This window comes from Delphinapterus leucas, chromosome 10, assembly GCF_059928025.1.
Source record: "Delphinapterus leucas isolate spDelLeu-1000000601 "Yukka" chromosome 10, BTC_Dleu_Yukka2, whole genome shotgun sequence".
Classification (NCBI taxonomy): domain Eukaryota; kingdom Metazoa; phylum Chordata; class Mammalia; order Artiodactyla; family Monodontidae; genus Delphinapterus; species Delphinapterus leucas.
In genome coordinates this window covers 100,456,452-100,478,768 of record NC_143138.1, presented here as the reverse complement: position 1 = coordinate 100,478,768, position 22,317 = coordinate 100,456,452, and the positions used below count along the sequence as shown (strand labels likewise).

General features: G+C 58.5%; 1 protein-coding gene across 3 annotated transcripts in view; it reads left to right on the top strand.

Annotated features, from left to right (window-relative positions):
- The window catches only part of PLXND1 (plexin D1), a 52,063-nt gene that overhangs the window by 3,408 nt on the left and 26,338 nt on the right, over nucleotides 1–22,317 (top strand). The window contains exons 2-8 of one of the 3 annotated variants that reach the window (XM_089919764.1): nucleotides 14,128–14,304; nucleotides 17,217–17,348; nucleotides 17,642–17,742; nucleotides 17,831–17,960; nucleotides 19,286–19,448; nucleotides 19,606–19,714; nucleotides 20,155–20,257. In XM_089919764.1, the coding sequence (XP_089775890.1) occupies nucleotides 14,128–14,304; nucleotides 17,217–17,348; nucleotides 17,642–17,742; nucleotides 17,831–17,960; nucleotides 19,286–19,448; nucleotides 19,606–19,714; nucleotides 20,155–20,257 (915 nt within the window). Of the gene's footprint in view, nucleotides 1–14,127; nucleotides 14,305–17,216; nucleotides 17,349–17,641; nucleotides 17,743–17,830; nucleotides 17,961–19,270; nucleotides 19,449–19,605; nucleotides 19,715–20,154; nucleotides 20,258–22,317 lie in introns of all 3 variants that reach the window. The other 2 variants (XM_022562751.2, XM_089919765.1) reach the window with 2 other exon arrangements.

Below are 22,317 nucleotides of genomic sequence, written 5' to 3'. Positions count from 1 at the left end.
CTGAGGAGGTGAATGGGGAGTCAGTCGCTGCTCTACGGAGGGAAGACCCTGTCGGAAGGGCCTTCTTCGAGCCTTTCCAGGCCTGTGTGTCCATCTAGGCCCTCAGTGAGAGGCAATCCGTGGGATTCCTCAGGCCGCCACAGTCTCCCCCTCCCCCTCCCCCTCTGGCAGGAACCGTCCTCGTTCCCACGGTCCCGTCCCCAGCCTGGCCTGGTGCAGTGACTCACTGCAGAAGGGAGCTGGGGCTTCCCTTTTCTTCGGGGGCAGAGCCTCTCCAGGGACACAGCCCCGGGGGCAGAGTGCTCGAGGGCCTTCTCCCCGCCACAAGGTGGGGTGGATTCCTGGCCCTCCTTGGCCACTCTCCCTGTGTCCTCCACACCCCTCTCCCCTTCCCCGCACCCAGCTGTGGGCACAGGCCCCAGGGTCTCGGCCTGAAGCCTCAGGTCGGGGGTGGGAGAGTGATGCTTATTCTTGCTCCTGGCTGTTGCCAGCTCCCCAGTTACAGTCTTAAGAACTTGGACCTTGCACCCGGGGTTAAATTCTACTCTGTCACTTCCCAGCTGTGTGACCTTGACAAGTGACTTAACCTTTCCGAGCCTCCGTTTCCTCATCTGTAAAGTGGGGACAGTAAATCTCTAAGGATTGCTGAGGACCAAATGAATTAATTAACGTAAAGCACTTTGTACCCGGCACGTAGCAAGCACCTAGTAGATGTCTGCTGTTCTTGTTATTATTACCCCGGGGGGGCATTGTTAGCACAGGTCTGGGCTTCGTCCTGGACAGCAACCAGTGACCTATTTTGGCTTGTTCTGCAACAGTGAAGACCCCACCTCTAGCGCCCGATGGCAGCCTCAGTAAACATTTCCTAAGTCCCTACCGTGTTGCTGTGTGCTGGGGACCAATGGTGATTCCCTTACTGTCTGCTCTCGTGGACCATGTGGCTGGTCCTTCCAGCCCAGAGGGATGGGTGCTGTGATCCCATCCTGGCAGACAGAGCCCAGAGAGGGGCATCGAGGCCTCTGGGGAGAGTGGTGTCAAAGCGCAGGTGGGTGGGTGAGCAGGAGTTAGTCACACCAAGCTGGCAGGAGAAGAGGAGGGGTCCAGGCAGAGGCTGTTCGCCTGTCAGAGGCCTGGAGGTAGGAAACAGCAAGACGGACTGGAGCAGTGAGAGGTGGTCATTGTGGCTGGGGAGGCGAATCAGGAATTATGAGCAGGGCTGGGAAAGGCGGGCAGGCCTGCCATGCGGGTGCGGATAGGCGTGACTGTGTCCTGGGGACATGGGGAGCCATGAAGGGTTTTAGCCAGAGCAGCTGATCTGAACGAGCACGTCAGTTTCTTCCTCTGTAGAGCAGGAAGGATAATAAAAACACCGACCTCGCAGGACCTCTGTGGGGATTAAATGAGATGCTACAGGTGAAGCAGTTAGCAGCGTGCTCGGCACACGTGTTTGCAGTTGCTGTGATGGTTTTTAAGGGAGCTAGTTTAGAAAGTCGTTAGGTGGTTGGTGAGAAGGAGAGAGGAGAAGCAGGGAGAGTAGGAAGGAGGCTGGTGCCATCTTCCAGGCAAGTGATTCACTTCTTCATTTACAAATATTTCTTGAGCACCTACAGTGTGGTGCGCACTGGGCACAGAGGTAGGGGTGGCCGGCCAGGTGTTGTTCTAGGGGGATGTGACAGGCCTGGTCTGAGGGCACAGAGAGAAGAAGCGGGGGGGTGTTCCAGACGGATTCAGATGCCTGGATGTAGCCCCAGAGGTGGGGATGGACAGGATGGAGAAGGGATTTGCCCAGTCCAGCCCAGCATTGGGATGGAAGTCGGGGATGCGACAGGGGTGCCTCTGGGGGAGACGGTGGGTTTGGTGGGGGGGCGGGGGTGAGTACCAGGGGCCTGGAGTCCCTCTTCCTCCCAGCCCCGTCTGGCCTGACTGCTCCAGCACCAGGTGGTCTCAGTGGGGCTGGACAACGGGGGACAGGACCCTGCCCTTCCATCTTTTCTCCAGGGATGTCTGCCCCCCAAGCAGGGTGGCTCAGCCGGGCCTCTGGATACCCAGCCTCATGCTGTTGCCCTTGGGCCCTCGGGCCTGAAGCTCCAGAGCCTCGGTTGGGGTGGTCTCGGACATTCCATCTCCCCGCCTGGGAGGCTTTGCCCCCTGCTCACCACCTTTAAGGCAGTGAAGAGGCAGGGAACCTTGTCCTCCCAGCCTTGGGCTCCAACTTTGTCCCTGATTGCTTTGGGCATATTTGGGGCCTTTGGACTATTCTGAGAGAGGAAGTGAGAAAATTAGCCTCTGGCATGTAGCTTGGATCCCTTTTCTCAATTCACGTATGTGGTGAAAGTGAGTTGGGAAGTTGCCTGTGCTCTCGGCGGGGAAACTGAGGCACAGGGCCACCCAGCAAGGCGAGGGCGGACTGAGTCCGACTCCCTTCCCTGAATCTTTCCCTTTGGCCTATGAATGGCCATAATATTTGTATTTTAAAAGAAAAAAGAAAACGGACAGGGAAATGTCAATGTTACATTTTCAAGGTGTCTTTTTATAGTAAAGGTGGAAAAAAAAAACCCTCAGGCGGTTTTAAACTGGCATGCAGTGGGTGGGTGCCCGTCGTCAAGAAGGCATTTTCTGAACCAATTTAGGGGCTGAAATGCTCGGTGGAGGTGGAGGGAGATATGCTTCCAAGATGGGCTTTCCATTTGGAGTTGGCCTGGGGGCTGGGAGTGAGCTCCCTGCTGGCCGAGGGTAAAAGAGACACTTGGGGGCACTTAGGAGAGGGGACTCTGGCAGGGTTGGCTGGGATGACCTTCTAGCCTAGAGAGACAGACACATCTTGGGCCAGGAGACGGTTAACATACCTCCCTGACCTGGGAGTGTCGTCAGTCTCAACTGCCAGGTACGTGAGGGTAGAGCTGATGCTGTGTGACCCAGGGTGAGTCACTTACCTTCTCTGGGCCTCATGCTTTCTCATTGTAAAATGGGACAGTGTCTCCTTCTGAATTGAAATCTCACACGAAGTGCCCAGGAAATGGCAGGTGGAGGTATGAGCACCAGGAGAAGAGAAATACATCTGAGAGAAGTGTGCTCAGTGTGTGGAACAGCTGTTGGGGCAGGGAGCGCTCAGAGGAGGGAGGAGATGGGACCAAAGCAGGCCCTGAAGGTGAGCGGGGGTGGGCGAGACAGAGGGGTGAGGCGCAGGTGTGTCAGGTGCCTCCCAGCCCGAGCTCAGCTGCGGGAGGCACAGGCCGAGGAGAGAGCCGCCGGGCGCCGCTTCTGTTAACGGTGAGACGCTGGGCATCTGGTAGGCCTGAGGGTGTGCACATGCTGGGTGCCCTCTCAGCTCTCTGGGGCTGAAAACTGACCACGGCCACCCTCCCAGTTCTGAGCAGGGATGCTGCGCGGGGCCCTTCACAGGCACCAGTGTGTTTGCTCTCACAGCACCCCACCGCCACCCCGTGAGGCAGGAAGTGCTGTTATCCCCAGTTTTACAGATGGGGGAACTGAGGCCCAGTGTCCCACGCAGCTGGCTAGTGGCGTAGGGACCTGCAGACTGGCTGTCTGGCTCTGGAGTCTGCCGTGGGTGACCGCTGGTGTTAGCTGTGGGCTCTCAGCTGGGGGTTTTGCAGTTACCCCCCCATCCCGTGGAGATTTGGGTGGAGCCTTTTGTACAAAACCCCCTCTGGGACAGCACCTCCCAGCAGGCCCCAGATGGAAGCCGGGATGGAAGCCGGGAGCTGCCACTGCAGTGACTCAGTTCCTGAGCCAGCAGAGGCTGGCTAGGGTATCTGCAGAGGCCCTGCCACAAGTGGGGGCTGGGGCTGAGGGGGCCTCCTGAGGAAGTCAGGGAGGCAGGGAGGCACTTAGTGACATTCATCTCTGAAAATGTGATTGTGACCCCCTGGCCCTTTGGGTGCATGAATGAGAGATGTGGTCCGTTTGAATGACTTGACAAATCCCTTTCAACCCTGACCCCAGCCCTGGACCGTGCTGTGTCCTGGGGCTGGGCAGGCCTCCGCCTCCCCTCCAGGGCAGCCCCTCACTGTCCAGCGTTTGCTAGTAGGGTGGAGGATCTGTCACGGCCCTGGCCATGCCCACAGTCAAGCCTGCCACACCCACACACACCCAGAGTGGTGGACGGGTCAGTGCTGGACCCTGGCACCAAGTCCCTGGATTCAAATCCTGGCTCTGCACCTCCTCCCTGTGGCCTCCAGCAAGTCACTTACCTTCTCTGGGCCTCCACTTCCCCATCTGTAAAGTGGGCTCAGCAGAGACAAGAACAGGGACCCCTGGAGTTCAGCGGAGGCCTGTGTGAGTTGGCTCAGTCCCTGCAGAAACACCCTCTACAGGAGTCTCATTTGCCGACTGCCACGGCTGCCGGTTTTCATGGAGATTAAGGAAACAGGCCGGCTTCTGGGTTCTGGTTGCTGGAGGCTGGAGAACAGACACACTGTGTATGGAAGAGAAGCATGAGGGCCTGAAGGATCCCTTCCCCTTTCTGGGCCTCAGTTTCCCAGTCTGAGTTGGGCTGTGGGGTGGCAAGAAAGCCCTCACTCTGTCACCAGAACTGCTCCCTTTGGCACCATTATTATTACTTTTATTGTTGTGTCCTGGGAACTTATTCTGTCTCAGGCACTTTGCAAAAGCACTTGATGTATAATGCGTATCTTTTAATCCTGCCAGCAAGGGAGTGGGGTGAGTGTTATGCTAAGTCTACAGGAAGGGGAAACAGAGGCCCACAGAGGATAAGTGACTTGCCTGAGGTCACGTGGCGGGTAAAAGGTGGAAGAGTGTCTGCTGTCAGAGCCTGTGCTCATCACCTTTACTCCCTGGTTCCTGTGAAAATGCTGACCTGAGGGGTGTGAGTCAAAGAGGCCCTCAAGGTCACAGTGATGGAGTGAATGGGTCCCTTTTAAAGTTGAAGAAATTGAGACCCAGGGATGTTCTTCCCCTGCTGGGGCTGCAGTGGGGAGTAATGAGAACTTCCCAGTGAGGCCAGCAGAGCTGCCGAGCCCCGTGCCCAGTGTGGTCCCAGGCTGGGGCCAGGTTCCCCGGGTGCAGGGCTCCTGTTTCCCACAACTGCAGCTGTCTCCACCTTCGCCCACCAGAGCCCAGACCTCCTGGGCACCATCTCCTGCCTGTCTGTGCTCCTGGTGGAGGGTTCCCTGGAGTGTGGCAGGGAGGGACTCAGCTCTGTTACATGGCAGCCTGTTAAAAGGCATGAATCGGACCCTGCCCCTATCCTCCAGGAGCCCCCAGACAGTCGGGGAGGAGTTCAGGACAGAAGATATGCCAAAGCAGAGCTGAGTCTGAGGGACTCAGGGAAGGCTTCCTGGAGGAGGGAGGTGTTGGAGCAGGACTTTGACAGATGGGGCTTGGGGAGGCCTTCCAGGCAGAGGCGGAGGCCCAGAGATGCGGTAGAACATGGTTTGGGTACCAGGCAGAGATGAAGCTGAGAGCATGTGAGGTTTGGGGTGCAGGCCGAGGGTTTGGACACTGTCCTGTGGGCTACAGGGAACCAGTAAGGCCTGGGGGAAGAGTGAGACACAGTTGATCTGGTCCTAGAGGAGACCCCGTGGCTGCTGGCCCACATTCGTCCTGCCAGGTGCTGGCGGGAGCAGGACACTCTCTCCTGGAGCCCCCGCTGGGGCTGGACCAGGTGACTCCCAAGGGGCCCTCCAGCTCTGCCAGCGGTGTGGGGATTGCCATGGAAACCAGCTCGTCCCGGAGTGGGGACAGGCCCGGAAAGTCTCCTGGCGCCAGCCACGTGGATTTGGATCCCGGCTCCCCCCAGAGCTCGCCGGTTTTCCTTCTTTCCAAAGCCTGTGTTGAGCCAGGGCCGAACCCAGCAGGCTGCCTGGAAGGGCCCCGCTGCACCGCCCACTCTCCCACTGCCCGCTGATCCTCGATGCCGATGCCACCGAGATAAGCAGGGCCAGTGAGCCTCGCCCCACCCAGTCCACCATCCTTTACCCTGAAACACGATAAATCACGCGCTGGAGGAGGGAGGAAGCTCACAGCTCCATTACGAGGCCCAGCGAGGCCCCAGTGGGGCGTTAATCACGGAGCGCTTTCTGCTCTGATCAGTAAATAATAGGGGGGGCCGTGGGCAGAGGGCTTGAAGTGGAGGCCAGGCTCAGGAAAGGAGCTAAACAGCGATCGGCGGTCACCTCCGCCCCCCCCATCCCCCTCTCAGAGCTCGTCCACCGTCTGTGTTGGAGGTGATTGAACCTTCTGGAAGTGGCTAGCTCCTTGATGGGCCCCAGTATCCCCAGCTTGCAACCCAGGGCCTTTCCAGCTCCACGTGGCCAAACTCCCAGCAGCTGTTGGCTGCACCCGACAGAGCAGGGGGCAGAGAGACTGTGGGTTAGGACGAGGGTACTGGAGCCACAGCCGGCCTAGGTTTGAGGCTCACCTCTGCCTATTCTGGCTGTGTGACCCTGGGCAAGTCACTTTACCTCTCTGTGGCTTAGTTTCCTTTGCCGTAAAGTAGCAGCAACTTGTGAGGATCTGGCGAGGGTTCAGTGAGGTTATACAGGCAGAGGTCTCTGCACAGAGTAAACCATTGCTGCTTATTTCTGTTGTGTTACTGATTCCACTGTCCCTTCCCCACGAGGGGATGGTCTCTGAACTGGGACATTGACAGCTAGAGAGAGGGCCCCATGTCACCTCCATGTCTCCAGCACATGCGACCCGGCCCAGAGATGTTTCCTGGGAGCCCCTCGGCTGCGGTCACAAGCCGTTGTCTGATGACTCTGGGACCGAGGCCAGCACCCCCAGGGGATTGGGAGGAGGGTGTGAATTCAGTATCCAGGGCCCCTCAGCCCCAAGAGGAGGAAGGCCTGGTGTCCCCAGGAGAGCCAGCTGCACGCTCAGCTTCTCCGGGCCTGCGTCCCTTCAGGGGAAGAAGCTGGGACCGAAACTGTTCCAGGGTGAGGAGGGGCCGGAGCTGCCGCGTTCCGCCTGCCGCCCCTCCCCCGCTGGAGCTGGCGGTAGGGAATGACCCCCCTACCCGCGCCGCCCCAGCCAGGGAAGAGTCCTGGCTGCCCATCCCACACTGTGCTCCCCTGGGACCGGGGGGGAGGGCTGGAAACGGGGCCAGGCTGGGCCAGAATGAGAAACAGCTTCGAGAAGGGGGAGCTGAGTGTCTGGGGGGCCGTGTCCAGCTAACAAAACAATGGCTGCTTGAGTCAGCGGCTGCGGCAGCGGTTCCCAGGCAGGCCCCGATCAGAGCCACCCCAGCCCGGGTGAAGGCAGCGCTGCTCATCCAGCCTCAGATGCTTGCGTTCGGGGAGTGGTGGAGCGGCTGGTCCCAGGGGCCCTCCTGTCCTGGGGCGTCCCCGAGTCTCTGCCCAGTGGCCTGCAGAGATAATTGGGAATGTGTATCGAGCACCTGTGGTGCTCAGTATTGAGGGCTGCTGTGAGCTGAGCCTCTGTAGTGGGCGCAGTTATTGCCCCCATTTTATAGGTGAGAATACTGAGGCTCAGTGAGGATGGGGCAGCCCACAGTGAGTTAAGAGCTCTGAGACTTGGCACATCAGGAGCCTCGGTTTCTCTGTCTGCTAAATGGGAACCCAACAAGAGTGTGTGCTCCCTGCCTGCACGCAGCAGGTCTTCAGTCTAGCCTGGCCTGTGACCTCAGCCTGGGGCTGTCCCTCCAGGCTGTATTCTGTTTGGCGGCAGGGTCGGGAGTGCCAGTTGTGGGTGGGTGGACACATCGTGCTCAGGGCGGCCTGGCTGGCTGGTCCACACGGCCCTTCCTGGTGGTGCCCAGCTGGCCCGATGACCTCAGTGCTTGGGCTGGGCGATCCACCTCCTCCAGAGAGCGGGCCAGGGAAGCCAAGGCAGGCCCTTCTGAAGCTGTGGAAGGGTGCACGCAAGCTGTTCTGCCCATTGCCACTTGTTGGTTTTTCCTGCCTGATTCGGGCAGCCTGGGGCCAGGAAGAGAATTACTGCGCTGTGTGTCCTGAGGAAGCCTCTGCCCTTCTCTGTGCCTCAGTTTCTCCAAAGCACTGCTTTTCCCCTCCCACTCAGAGCCAGGCCTGCTGATTTGTTCTCTGGCCTGGCTGGCCATTCTCTCCCCCACTGCCCCCCACCTCCACCACTTCAGGAAGTGAGCACCTTGATCACCAACTGGGAGGTGCTGGTATTTCCTTTCTTGGCAACAGGCAGCTTCCTCCTTGGTGTGAGGGCCATTGCCAGAGGCCCCCCAGAGCCGAGTCTGTCCTGCCCCCTCCCAGGACCGGCATGCGGTAGGCCCAGGGCTCTTTTCATGCCTTGGTTTACCCTCAGTGGAGAGGTCAGCTCATTGGAGCCGTAGCCCAGTAGCCGTTGTGTTTCAAGAGCACGCACAGGCTGAAGTGGTTGGGTGGAGTTTGGGTTTGGGAGTCGCAGGTGTGGTTTCAAGTCTGGGCCTGACCTGTGCCCTTGGAGACCTGGAGAACACTTCCCCCTTTAACCTCAGAGCTTCGGGAGAAGGTTGGGGGAGGGCTTACTCACCCAGGCTCTGCAGGAAGCAGAGTTTAGTGCCCTGTTTCTAGGCCTGGCTTTTGATGCTGTGCCTGTCAGACCCCCATTACTGCCCTGCTGGCTCCCCGTTCTCCAGTCCCGGCCCCTCCTCTGCTGTCCATGCTGAGGCAGAAGGAGCTGGCCAGGACAGGGGTTGGGGGAAGCCACAGAGGGGCATGCCAGGTCGGGCAGGGCCTTGAGGGCCCAGGAGCAAATTTTGGGTTTATGCTGAGGGCACTGGGGATCTATGGAAGGCTGTTGAACTGTGGGAGGGACACAAGCCACTTTGCTTTTTTTTTTTTTTTTTTTTTTTTTTTTTTGCGGTACGCGGGCCTCTCACTGTTGTGGCCTCTCCCGCTGCGGAACACAGGCTCCGGACGCGCAGGCTCAGCGGCCATGTCCCACGGGCCCAGCTGCTCCGCGGCATGTGGGATCTTCCCGGACCGTGACACGAACCCGTGTCCCCTGCATCGGCAGGTGGACTCTCAACCACTGCGCCACCAGGGAAGCCCTCTTTTTTTGAAAAAAACAACTTTTTAGTTTGGAATAACTTTAGATTTACAAGAAAGTTACAAAGATAGTACAGGTAGTTCCCGCATACCCTTCCCTCAGTTCTCCCCGCTGCTAAGATCACACGTTATGACAGATGCGACATATATTTGTCAAAACTAAGAAACCAACGTTGGTGTTTTACTCTCAACTAAACCCCAGAGTTTCCTCCACGAATGTCCTTTCTCTTTTCCGGGATTCCACGTCACACTTAGTGCTTTGCGGTTGTAAAAGCTCTTTTTGGCTGCTGCGGAAGGGTGAGTGGGAGGGGCTCAGTGCAGCCCCCAGCCCCGTGTGGTGAGTGGTTCAGTGCAGCCCCCAGCCCCGTGTGGTGAGTGGCAGCCGCCCTGCCGTCTGCTGCTTAATACCCCAAGGCGATTGCTGTGCATTCAGCCCCTCGGCACTGAAAGCTCACTTTCCCGGGATCGGGGTTCGGTAACAACCAAAAACTTGAGGCAGGAAAGCGCCCTCACTTCCCAAGCACAAAACCCCGACAGCCGGTGTAGTCTACACCTGGGGCGGAACCGCTGGTCTTGTAGGCTGCCGCTGACGCCTCATCCTCCTCGGAGTGCCGCCTGCAGTGGGGCTGAGGTTTGGTGGGGTCTGCAGGCAGGAGGCGGGAGGCTGAGAAGCCAAGCTCTGGAAGCTCTTGCTCCAACTGGCTTCCCGGGGGGAGAAAGTCAACACAATTACAGTTGATAGTGAAATCAGTATGTCAGAGTTCTAGTGGGAGAGTGGGCAGAGCTGAGCTTTGGCCCCCGGAGGCAGCCAGCGGAGAAGGAGGAGGTGTCCTGCTCCTAGAAAAGAGCTGAGACCAGCAGCCGCCCGTGGCTCATCCCATTTCAGAGAAGGATCAACTGAGGTTCTTAGAGGAACCAAAAGTAGCAGCCAGGTGCCACCTGGCACTGAACACCTGGCTCCCCTGTGTGGTCACACACATAGTGACATACAATTGACCCATACTTTTCCTTCCGTTCTCCAGCGCCCAGCATGGCAGTGCAGGGTTGCTCTCATTGTTTCTTGTTTTTTATATATATAAATTTAGTTAGTTAGTTAGTTTTGGCTGCATTGGGTCCTCGTTGCTGCGCATGGGCTTTCTCTAGCTGCGGCCAGCGGGGGCCGCTCTTCATTGTGGTGCGCGGGCTTCTCATTGCGGTGGCTTCTCGCAGCGGAGCACGGGCTGTAGGCGCGTGGGCTTCAGTAGTTGTGGCATGCAGGCTCAGTAGTTGTGGTGCATGGGCTTAGTTGCTCCACGGCATGTGGGATCTTCCTGGACCAGGGCTCAAACCCGTGTCCCCTGCATTGGCAGGCAGATTCTTGATCACTGCACCACCAGGGAAGTCCCTCTCATTATTTCTGCTTGGAAAAGAAGAAGCTGAATACAGCCATTCACACTTTAGTCAAAATTAGTTTCCTTTCTTTAGTAAACACTCACCCCAGAGCACAGTCTCCACCCTGGAGAAGCTCATGTATACGCTACCATGAGAAATGAAGGTGGTGACCAGCACAGTGCTGTCACAGAGGGCTGGAGAGGTTTTTTTGGAATTGCATCTTGAAACCTGGCTGAAAACTTGCCACCTGGGCACGCCTGGCAAAGGGAACAGTGTGGGTCAAGAGGAGGGGAAATAGAGGGCTCAGAGGTATGAGAAGGGCGTTGGCTACCGAGGGAACAACATCATGAAGGTTCAGGCGCCCCAGGAGGAAAGTGTGGCCGCATTTGAGAAACTGCAGAGACTGATGTGGTCGGAGCTGAGGGCAGGGCAGAGAGAGAAGTGAGACTCCAGTCCTGAGCAGCCGGCAGGAGCCAGATCACAGAGGCCTTGAATGTCAGGCTTGACCCTGAGGACGGCCAAAAGCCAAGGAGGGGCTCTCCAGTCTTGTGCTTGGGAAGGTGGCCCTTCTGGGTTGGAGGAGGCCACTGTGAGAGTCCAGCCCTCCCTCTTCTCTCAGAGGAATTTGTGTTTTGAAAGACCAATGCCAAGTGAGACTGGAAGGAGGGCTGGTGCTGATGGAGGGATTTCAGGCCGTGTCACACAGTCAGGGCAAGCAGTATTTTGGGCCTTGGAGCTGACTGCCCCTGGAGACCGGGTTCGGCTGAGGGCACACCCGGGACGGCCCGCCAGTTCCCCCGAGCCCACTTTCCCCCTTTCCCGGGCCACATCCCCCAACAGCAGAGGCCTTTCCCGCCTGCCCAATGGACGTGTGTCTGGCTTCCGTTTTCGAGTCAGTTGTAGCCTTGTGATTTCCCCTGGCGGCTGGGGAGCCAGCTTCCCCCTCAGAGCACAGATCACGCAGAGCAGCCAATGGGTTACTTCTCCTTTAAAATTTTTTTAAAATTTTATTTTTAGGATAAGAAAAAAAAAAGCCAGAGGAAAGGCTTTTTAGAGGATTCCTCCAGTGCAGAATTAATGGCTGTGAGCGTCAGGGCGGGCAGGCGAGAGCTAGATTCCCAGCCATTCCCACCTCATCCTCTCTGCACCCCCGGCCCACAAATCACCCTGATCTGGGCGCCTGGTCCGGCTGTTCCCAGGATCCCCCATTCTGGCTGGCTGGGGACCCCCCATCGCAGGGCCCAGTGCAGAAAATCCCAAAGTTGTCACCCGGGCCCTCCAGGTGTCCCCTTCCTGCCTTCCCACCCCTCCCACAGCTCAGGGAGGAAGCGCCTGTCCCCTGGGCAAGGGTTTACTATTTTAATTTTAGAACAATGTATTATTAAATGACACAAGTAATCCACAGATTTCAGTGAAGAAGAGTTAGACAACCCCTGGGAAAAGCGTCCTCATGACGTCTTGGGCCCACGTGCCCGCTCTCCTGCCTGCTCGCTGGTGGAGCCACCTCATCTCTTCCCTGCAGCCGCAGGATTGCGGGGGGTGGGACCACGGCTGGGAGAGGCCGCTGGGGAGATGGGCCAGCAGCCTCCTTCCAGAGCCGGCCCCCAACTTGGGCACAGAGATGAACACAGAGGATGGGGCAGGCAGGGCAGTCTGAAGCTGAAAGATGAAGAGCCAGTGGTAAGACAGTCTGGGCAGTGGCATTCCAGGCAGAGGGACCGGCACAGGCAAAGGCCCTGTGGCAGGACCCAGCTTGGACTGTTTGAGGGACAGAAATGAGGCCGGTGTGGCTGGAGTGGAGGAGTGAGGGCAAGGATGGGATGGGCTGGGCCCAGAAGATCCCAGGGGCCCGAAGGGAGGGTTTAGGATCCAAGGTTTATTCTCAGTATCGTGTAAACCATCCGAGGGTTTCAAGCAGAGGAGACCTTTGTACCTTTAAAGGGCTCACTTGGCAGCTGTGTTCAGGGGGAAATGTTGAGGGCAAGAGTTGGCCCAGAGAAGAGGGGCCTGGAAGAGCCTCCTCGGTGAGAGGATGGCTGCCTTAAGGTGGTCCCAGGTGGTCCAGGTTAGAAAGTTTTTGAGGTAGGCATGATTTGCCCCCAAATTCCACTTTATAATAATAATTTCAGTGACTGTCATATCTGAAACAGCGATAGTATCAGTTGACACTTCTGGAGCATTTACTGTGAGCCATGCTCCGTGCCGGCGCTTTACGATGAACTGTCTTATCCGAGTGCCTATGAGGGAGGTGCTGGAGATGAACCCATTTTATAGTTGAGTAAACTGAGGCTCAGAGGAGTGAAGCGACTTGCTCAGGTCGCTCCTGGCCATCCTGTGGAAGGCCACCGGGTCATGAGTTGTGGCCCAGGGCAGTCCCCAGCCCCACCCCATCGCTGGGCTCAGGGCTCAGCTCTGTTTATTTTCCCAAGAATGAAGAACCTGGTATTTATGGTTTGCTTTTGAAAACTAGTGGAGATTTTGTACAAAACCCATGTGGGCACATCATCAGTGGCTTTGGCTTGCAAAAAGCACAGATAAGGGGAAAAAAACCTCTGTCTAAAGCCACGCCCTAAAGCCAGTTCTGCTGGCCGCTTTAGTCCTGGTGGCGTGATATTGCAGCTGGTGACCTGGAGCAGGCCACATCCCCTCTGAGCCTCAGTTTACCTGTCTGTGACATGGGACCTCAGAGGGCTGCCAGGATCCAGGGAGTTGATGCACAGGCCCGGTACAGGGTCAGTTCCCAGTAAACGTGGCCTGTATTGTTTGCTGTCGTGACTGTTACTTTAATGTTTATGTGCCAGTTTTACCAAAAAGGCCCCACGACATCCTGAGACTTTTCTCAGCCAGATATCTTTCTTCATAATCAGTGCAGATTTGTGGTGTCTCCCAGGGCTGGGGTGGCTCTCCTGGATGATGTGCTCAATCCTCGTGGACAATGAGGTTGTGTCCCCCACCCCCCACTCTTCTAAAACACCCTTGTGTCTGCATCCTTGTGGATTTGCACAGTTGTCTTCTGAAAGGCACTTCCTAGAGGCCTGTGTTGTACTTCTGTGGAGACTGCAGGAGAAACCTTTGAAAGAACCAACAAAACTCAGAGAAAGGTGGAAAAGGTGGGCGCAAGTCCTGGGAATGGCGGGGACTGGGCATGCCAGCGTGGTTTTCCCGCTCCTGTGAGGTGTAGCTGATGTGGATGTCAGGATTGTGCATTTGGACACACCTGGCCTCAGTTTGCCCATCTGCAATGTGGGCAGATGAAGGGACGTGTGTTGGGAAAGGAGAGAGGGACCTCAGTTTGGGGAGCCCTCAACCTGGGTCTGGCGAGCTGCTGGGAATTTGGGAGGGGCTTGCTGGGGTCAGAGCAGGGGCCTGGGGGGAGGAGACCCCATGATTGCTGTGGAGACCTCGCCGGGACAGGAGGGACACCTCTTGGGTGTCAGCAGGTAAGTTGGGGCAGAGGCTGGCCTCCCTGGGCCTTCTTGCCTTCCTCACATGACTCCTCCTGTCCAGCTCCTGCACACCCGGAACGTACCCATCTCCTTGGGGCAGCTCCATGACTGAAGCCGAGGGCAGAGGTCAACTTGGGCCCAGAGACGGGGTCCTGCTTATGTTGGGGCCTGAGCCCAGCGCTGGGCATACAGAACAGGAGCAGGACTTTAAAAGCACTGATGCTGAGGCCGGAGACCACAGCCGGCTGTGTGGGCAGGGAGCCGGAGAAGGTTCCGGAGCCGAGGTCTGACATGCGTCTCTCTTCCAGCTGCAGCCGGAACAGCTGGACTGCGGGGCCGCCCACCTGCAGCACCCCCTATCCATCCTGCAGCCCCTGAAGGCCTCGCCCGTGTTCCGAGCCCAGGGCCTCTCCTCCGTGGCCGTGGCCAGCGTGGGCAACTACACGGTGGTCTTCCTGGGCACAGTCAGTGGCCGGCTGCTGAAGGTAGGGCTGGGGCTGGGGGGGGTAGCCGGGGGGATAGGGGGCAGGGGTTGGGGGGAGGGGCCCACGGGTTATAAGGCGGCGTCTTCCACGTCTGCGTCTTCCGCTCTTACTCACAGCAGTAAGTGCCCATCGGGCAGAGGAGGGAACCGGGGCTGAGAGGGGGCCCTTCTCTCAGGGCTCCAGGACTGGGGTTTTGAAACCGGGTGGATCTGAGTTCAGGTCTCTGGGCTCTGCCACTTGCAGGCTGTTTGACCTTGGGCAGTGAACTTTCTCTCTCCTGGCTTCAGTTTCCCCATTGTTGAGGGCTGCACTTTTGGCCTCTTGAGACTGTTGTAGGACTTTCAAGGGGCGGGGGTAGGCCACAGCCTCGCAAGTGGGGACTCTTCCTCCCGTTTCCTCCTCCACTCTGTTGGCCGCCCTCTGCAGATACCCCAGCCCGAAACCAAAGTGACTGGTTTCTGGAGGTAATGATGCCTGGCCCTGAGTTGCCTGGAGCTGGGAAGGGGTGGGAGTTTCCCCACTTAGCGGCCTCCGGGTGAGGGAGTGAACCTGCCCCCCAGGCACCTACCACACCCTGCCTGTCAGAAGGACAGCCATCTGGCATGCCTCCAGCCGGCACCAGGTCCTGGCCTAATTGATTCAGATCCGATAGTCCAATTCCCTCAGTTCCCTGGGCAGACGCCCCAGGCTGGGGTTGAGCAGTGGGGGTCAGAGTCCCAGCCCGCCTGGCCCTCTGGGGGAGATGCCAGGTGTGGGAGCAGGGAGGGGGCAGGGGTCCTCCTCAACCTTCAGAGCTTCCGTTGAGGGTCCGCAGACAGTGGGGCTTGTGTTTTGGGGTCAGGTACTCAGATGGGGATCCTCGCTCCTCCCCTCCCAGCTGTGTGACCTGGGGTGGTTACTTCTCACTCTGAGCCTCAATTTCCCCATCTGTCCAGGAGTCTCCCCCACCCACGAAGCTGCAGTTATTAGGCACCACTGTCTACCCAGCCTCGACAGGCATGTCACGGACATCATCTTGTTTAATTCTCACATCCCTTCAAGGGTGGCAGAGCCATGATCCCCATTTCACAGATGAGGACACTGAGGCTCTGAGAGGGGAAACGACTGCCCCAAAGTCACACAGCGAGATCCTTGGTTGAATTCAGGTCCAGTCAGCACAGAGCCACCCCACCCCTCAACCTGGACCTCTTCACCCTCCACGCTGCGCTGTGCTGGGTCGTCTCCCGCCCACTTGCCCAGCTTGGGGCTTAGATCATAAGCACCCAGCCCAGGCCCCAGAGCACACTAGGTGCTCAATAGACTGTGTTTTTTATTTTGGGGGGTTTTTTTTGGCTGCGTTGGGTCTTCATTGCTGTGCGCGGGCTTTCTCTAGTTGTGGCGAGCGGGGGCTACTCTTCGTTGCAGTGCGCGGGCTTCTCATAGCGGTGGCTTCTCCCATTGCAGAGCATGGGCTCTAGAGCGCAGGCTCAGTAGTTGTGGCGCACGGGCTTAGTTGCTCCGCGGCACGTGGGATCTTCCTGGACCAGGGCTCAAGCCCGTGTCCCCTGTGTTGGCAGGCGGATTCTTAACCACTGCGCCACCAGGGAAGTCCCATCAGTAGACTGTTGAAGGAGTGGAAACATGTCTGTTGGATGCCTGCGGGTGGGAATGGGGCCAAGCTGCCCGGGACAGACTCTGCCAAGAGGCCCCTTGGGACGAGGGATGTCACAAGGGCAGGGACAGCCTGTGGGAACCTGGGGAGAGAGTAATCCAACTGGGTGTGTGGAGGGCATCTGTGAAGCCCTCCTTTTTGTTGGAGACCTTGGGAGGACAAATCTTGGTCCAAGGGGGAGAGGGAAGTGTTCCAGAAAGGGAGCACAGCATGGGAAAAGGCTCAGAGGCTGGGATGTTGAGTCGGGTTTAGTGGGTGGAGATGAGGCTGGTGGAGTAAGCTGAGATGGATCGTCAGGGCCTTGAATGCCAGAACAAGTTGATGCCATACGCAGGAGGAGCCACTAAAGGTTTGGGAGCCCACCGAGGAGGGCTGGGTGGTAGGAGGCCCCAGGGAGGCATCTAGACCCCTGACCCCAGCTCAAGGCTTGGCAGGACCTTGACAGGGCAGCATGTTGAGAATGTGAGACCAGCCGGAAGAGAGCAGTTTGATGGGTCTCTGATCGGCATTGTCAGTCCTCTAGGGGACATGCAGATGGGCCCTCAGCCAGAGAAGCTTCCAGGCCCCAGCTAGTCCTGGTCCTTCTCCTGCCCGGACATTGCACCCCACACCCCAGCCCCAGCCTTGGACTCTGGGGTCAGACAGGCCTAGGCTTGCATCACGACCCTGAGGCATCTTCATTTTAGGACTCTTGCCAAGTCCCTTGGCTTCTCTAGGCCTCAGTTTCCTCATCTGTGAGATGGGCGTGAGAGGGGAGGGATGAGACGGGTGGCTCTGCAGCTTCTCCCGGGCTTGGCCCTAGCAGCGCTTCCGCCGCATCTTCTTTAGCACACTTCGTGGTCACGCGGGGCAGGTATCGTCTTCAGTCCCATTAGCTCAGAGAGGGGAAGTGACTTGGACAACTTGTACTTTGTGCAGCTTGTAAATGTCAAGGCCAGGATTCAAACCCAAGTCCCTGCTCCTTGGCATGATGCCCAACAGCCTCCCAGAGGATGTTTTGTAAACTGTGAAGCCCGAACCTATTCACAGGGTTGGATGTGCCCATGAAGGGCAGCGAGGGAGGCCCTGGTGGGGGCACAGCAGAGGCAAAAGCGTAGAGTGACCCTCTGCCAGTCCTGGAAGGGCCCGAGAGAGGGGCAGAGGTGGAGACTCCAAGCCCGGGTCAGCCCCTACCCCCAGGGCAGGTCCCCTGCATTCGGCCTCCCCCTGCCGGGGCACCCTCGTGGCTCACCGTCCCCTGACGGCTCCCCCCCCGCCCCAGATCAACCTGAACGAGAGCATGCAGGTGGTGAGCAGGAAGGTGGTGACGGTGGCCTACGGGGAGCCTGTGCACCACGTCATGCAGTTTGACCCCGCAGACCCCGGTTACCTCTATCTGATGACGTCCCACCAGGTAAGGCCCGAGCCTCAGTCTGACGAGGTCCCAGGACGAGCCGAGCTCTCTTGCTTGCCTTGCTTGCACGTGTGCTGCTGCTGCTGCTGGGGGCGCCTTCTCCCTTACCCCCTGGCCTGCTCGTCCTCACCTCCCAGCGCAGGCATCACCTCTGCAGGGCAGCCTTGTTCCCTGTGTTTGCCCCATTGTAGCATCGAGCCTCGGTTTCCCCAGCCTCTCACAGCCCTCGCCGTGCTGGCTCCCCTGGGAGGGGCCGGCAGCCCCTCTGATCTGGGCCCCGCCTCTGCCTCTAGATGGCCAGGGTGAAAGTCGCTGCGTGTGCTGTGCGCACCACCTGCGGGGACTGCGTGGGTGCGGCCGATGCCTACTGCGGCTGGTGTGCCCTGGAGACGCGGTGAGACCCCTGGGACGGGGGCTGAGCCAGGGAGGCCGTCGGGGCGGGGGAGCCCCCCTGCGTCCTGACCTGCGCCGTGCCACCCCAGGTGCACCCTGCAGCAGGACTGCGCCAACTCCAGCCAGCCGCGTTTCTGGACCAGTGCCAGCGAGGGCCCCGGCCGCTGTCCCGCCATGACCGTCCTGCCGGCCGAGATCGATGTGCACCAAGAGTACCCGGTGAGTCTCTGGGGAGCCAGGACCCAGCTCCGGGCTCAGAAGTACAGGTGGAGAACAGCCCTTCACCTGGCACCCAAACCCTGAGCGGTGGAGACTCCTGCGCATAGCACCCCAGGGACCTGGAGGCAGATGACGAGAACAATAACGACCAGATGGTCTTAACATCCCCATTTTACAGGCGAGGAAACTGAGGCCAGAGCGGTGAAGTGACTTGTTCAAGGTCATACAGCGAGGGAGTGGCAAAGCTGGGATTTGATTTCAAGTGGGTGGGCTCCAGAGTCCCAGAAGAGGGGGGGCCAAATTGGAAGATGGGAGGAGAGCCAGCACCCCCCATCTCACATCCTGGCCACCAAGTGCCAGACTGCTGTTTCTCGAGCTGGGAAACATGGATCTGCAGCATGGGGGCAAGTAGCTACCCCCTCCCCCGTGTCCAGGAGGGCCTAGAGCTGCCGCAGCCTCCTGCTTACCTGTAGCAGGCAGCCTCTGGGCAGGGGTGTTTCAGGCCCTGGCAGGGGCTGAGGGACAGACAGGCTTGGGTCCCACCCAGCCCTGCCCTCAGTGACTTCTCTGAGGCTGGCATCTTCCTCTGTCACCTGGGGGAGATGATGGCTCTGATGGCCCAGACAGGCCCTGGGGCTCCTGGGCGCCCTCCTCCCCATCATTACATGTCACAGTCCTGCACACACGTCATCTGGTCAAGCAAACTGGCTCTGTGCTACGCGCAGGCCTAGACTTGGGGACACAGCGGTGAACAAGATAGACAAACGCCTGGCCCTTGAGGGGTTGACATGCTCATCAGGGAGAGAGACGAAGCAAGATAAAATGCCAAGATGGTGATAAGTACTACAGAGAAAAGGAAAGCAGAGCAGAGAACCGGGTGCAGAGCGAGTAGGTTGCGGGGCAGTGTTGACATTTTAGACCAGGTCGAGGTGGGGGACTCACTGCAAGGGCGACATCTGAGCAGAGGTAGGAAGACACGGTGAGTGTCTGGGCAGAGGGAACCGCCAGTGCAAAGGCCTTGAGGTGGGACCAAGACTCATGATTTGAGAGGGTGTCAGAGGATGGCGTCTGAGGTCACGGGGGCCACATCATGCAGCGCCTCTGGCTACTGTAAGATGGTCAGTTTCATTTTGCAAACAGGGAAACTGAGGCCCATGTAGGCTGCAGCCCTCTGGCGTGGAGTCCTGACCACCCACCACCTCTTCTCCCGGGGTTACAGGGCGGGGGTGGGGCGGTGCGGGGAGTGGCCTTCCTCCACCCCCACCCCCACCCCGTTCCCCACACCCCCAGCTAAGGGCCCTGGCCTCCAGGGTATGATCCTGCAGATCTCAGGGAGCCTGCCCAGCCTCAGCGGCATGGAGATGGCCTGTGACTATGGAAACGACATCCACACTGTGGCTCGGGTTCCGGGCCCTGCCTTTGGCCACCAGATCGCCTACTGCAACCTCCTGCCGAGGAACCGGTTCCCGCCCTTCCCACCCAACCAAGGTAAGCACTTCACTGCCTGGGCTGTGGGGACAGCCAGATGGGGGCTCTCAGGTGGTGGAATCTCAGGCATGGGGGTCCTGATATCACAGCCTCTGACGTCAGTGGAGACCCCCTGCTCCCTTGTTCTTCTCTCCCTGGATCCCCTGCTCTGTTCCAGACCACGTAACCGTCGAGATGGCGGTGAGGGTCAACGGGCAGAACATCGTCAGGGCCAGTTTCACCATCTACGACTGCGGCCGCGTTGGGCAGGTGTATCCCCACACAGCGTGAGTGGCGCGGGGCCTGCTTCCAGGTGGCGGGAGGAGGTTCTGCTCCTGGGGAAGCCCAGGGAGGAGACATGATGGTGTCCCAGAGGCAGCCAGGACTCTTGGTTGTTCACTCGCCAGCGTGTTTGTGCAACAAACTGGCATCTTTGCCCGGCAGAGATGGCACAGTGCCCGGCGTCTGTGAGCACCTAGGCTGGTAGAGGCCGAGAGAAGTGCTATGATTACACTTAACTTAGTGTCGTAAAGGCCCTGCTTATCTATTTCCTCCTTGCATACCTCTTGCAGCAGGAAGCTCCCTACCTAACAGAGTGCCCAGCCCCTCTCGGCAGCTCTGATGTTGAGAAAGACCTTCCCCTGTGCTGGGATCTGCATCCCTGGGTCCCGGTTCCTGAGCACCGGGGTTGGGAGCCGGGTAGCTGAGGGCGCCCCTTGTCTTCCAGCTGCACCAGCTGCCTGTCGGCACAGTGGCCCTGTTTCTGGTGCACCCAGCAGCACTCCTGTGTTTCCAACCAGTCTCGGTGTGAGGCCTCACCAAATCCCACGGTAAGCCAGGCCCAAGGGGTGCCCTGTGCCTCCAGTGTTCGGTTTTTTCCCATTTAGTATGTCGAGAACATTTCCGTATCATTAAATTTTCTCCCTTCGCTCCAGATTTAACAGCTGTACCGGGCTCATCACATCACAGTGCATTTAACCAACCCCCTCTTATTGGACATGCTGATCCTTCCTGTTTCTTTTTTGCATTCCGATACGTCCAGGGCACTGTGCACGGCCTTGATTATTCCCTGGAGACCAGTTGTTCAAAATGGCATTTTGGGGTGAAAGCCTGGCCATGTTTTTCACTTTTAGCTCAGCTGACCCCCAGGAAAGCCTGAGCCAGTTTACGCTTCCAGCTGTAGGAGGAGGCCCCCTTCTGCACTTTGTGCTACTTTTCAATTTTACCTTCAACATTTTCAGCAACCCTAGAGAGTACCAGTCCCCAGAGCAACTGAAGCCCCAGCCTCTTGGCTCTGGGCTCAGAGAACCTCGTCAGGAATCCCCAAAGCCTTGTCTGCCCATGGCAGGTGCCAACGAGTAACGCTGAGGAGGGACTTCATGGCCTGGGCCTGGAATCCGTGGTCTCAGCCCCTCCTGCCCGAGCCTCAGAACTGCTTTGGGGAAGAGGTGTGCCGCAGCAGCAACGCTTAACTCAAAGCGGTGATGCAGTAAAGTGGGGTTTCCAGTGCTGGGAGAGAGGCCCGGTAGAGGCTGTGTGGCCAAATCCCAGGGGAGGCTCCGAGCCTCTGCAGTGGGCGCTGGGACTCCAGTCTAGGCCAGCCAGGACTCCTGCTCTCGTTTGGGGCCAACATCTCCTTCCGGCCCCAGCCCTGGCCTGTGTATACAGTAGGGACTTGATGAATGTCATTGTGAAGCATTCATGCCGGCAGCCTGCCTCCTGTGCTCTACCCTAGGATACTGGGGCGAGGAGGACTCAGCCTCAACACTCGTCATTTATTGAGCACCTGTTGTATGCCTGGGTGTGTCCTAGGCACTGGGAAAGCACCAGGTTAGACACAGTTCTGCCCTCCCCGTCGTGAACCCAGAGCCTGAGGTGTGAGTTGTAGCTGTGTGATCCCAGGCAAGCTGCCAGACCTCTCTGTGCCTATTTCCCCATCTGTAAAATGGAGCCTATTTCGAAAGCTGGGGCGGGCATCTGGAATTACACCTGTCTGTAAGGTACCAACTTCATACTTGACACACAGTAGGTGGCCACTCTGCTGGGTGGGACAGGGAGGACTTCTCTGGGAGGGGAACCTTCTGCCGGGTCCTAACAGATGCATAGGAGCTCACCAGCCTGGAGGTGTATCTGTGGCAGTGCCCCCGTGAACCACTCTCTCCCAGGTCTGCGGCTCTGCAGGTCAGGGTTGAGGGGGGTGCAGAGAGGGCCTGTGTTAGAGGATTATGGCAATCCAGTGGGAAAAGAGGCAGCTCCCACGCTGGGCCTGCAGGAGCTTCTGAACCGTTGCTTAATTTGGCGTTTAGTTAAGTGCCAGTTAGCCGTGGAGGCGCCATGCCTCTGACTGGGCGGCAGGCAGCGGGGTCTGCATATCCCCCTGGACCCCTCAGGAGCTGGGAGCAGGCGGTAGGGCTTGGGCCAAGCCAGAGAGGTGTCTCTGGGAAGGCAGGTGCTAGGGGCTGAGTTTTCTCTCACTTCCCATTCCCTCGTGGGCCCCGGAGGAAGGAAACCGGGGAGTGCAGGATGCCAGGAGGAGGGCTCCAGCTTTCCGTGGAGGGGGGGAGAATAAGGAAGGCGCTGCATCCTCCACTTTCAGTTGTCCAGGGAGGGCGTGGCCACCCCAAGGCGGTGTGACTTTCGGCCTTAGAAGCAAGGAGGGTTTGGGCAGATGGAAGGGCAGGGTCTCTTGGTGGGGAGCCTGGGTAGACGCCTCCATGAAGGTGGTTAGGAGCCGGTGGAGAGGGTAGTTCGGTGGGAATGTGGGGGAAGTTTACAGAGGCTGGGAGCGGTGCAGAAGGGCAGGGAAGGAACAGGTCAGGTGGGTTCAGGGTCCCAGGGCCACCCAGTGCTCCGCTGGATTGGGACCCGAGCTCTAAACTCTTGAACGTAG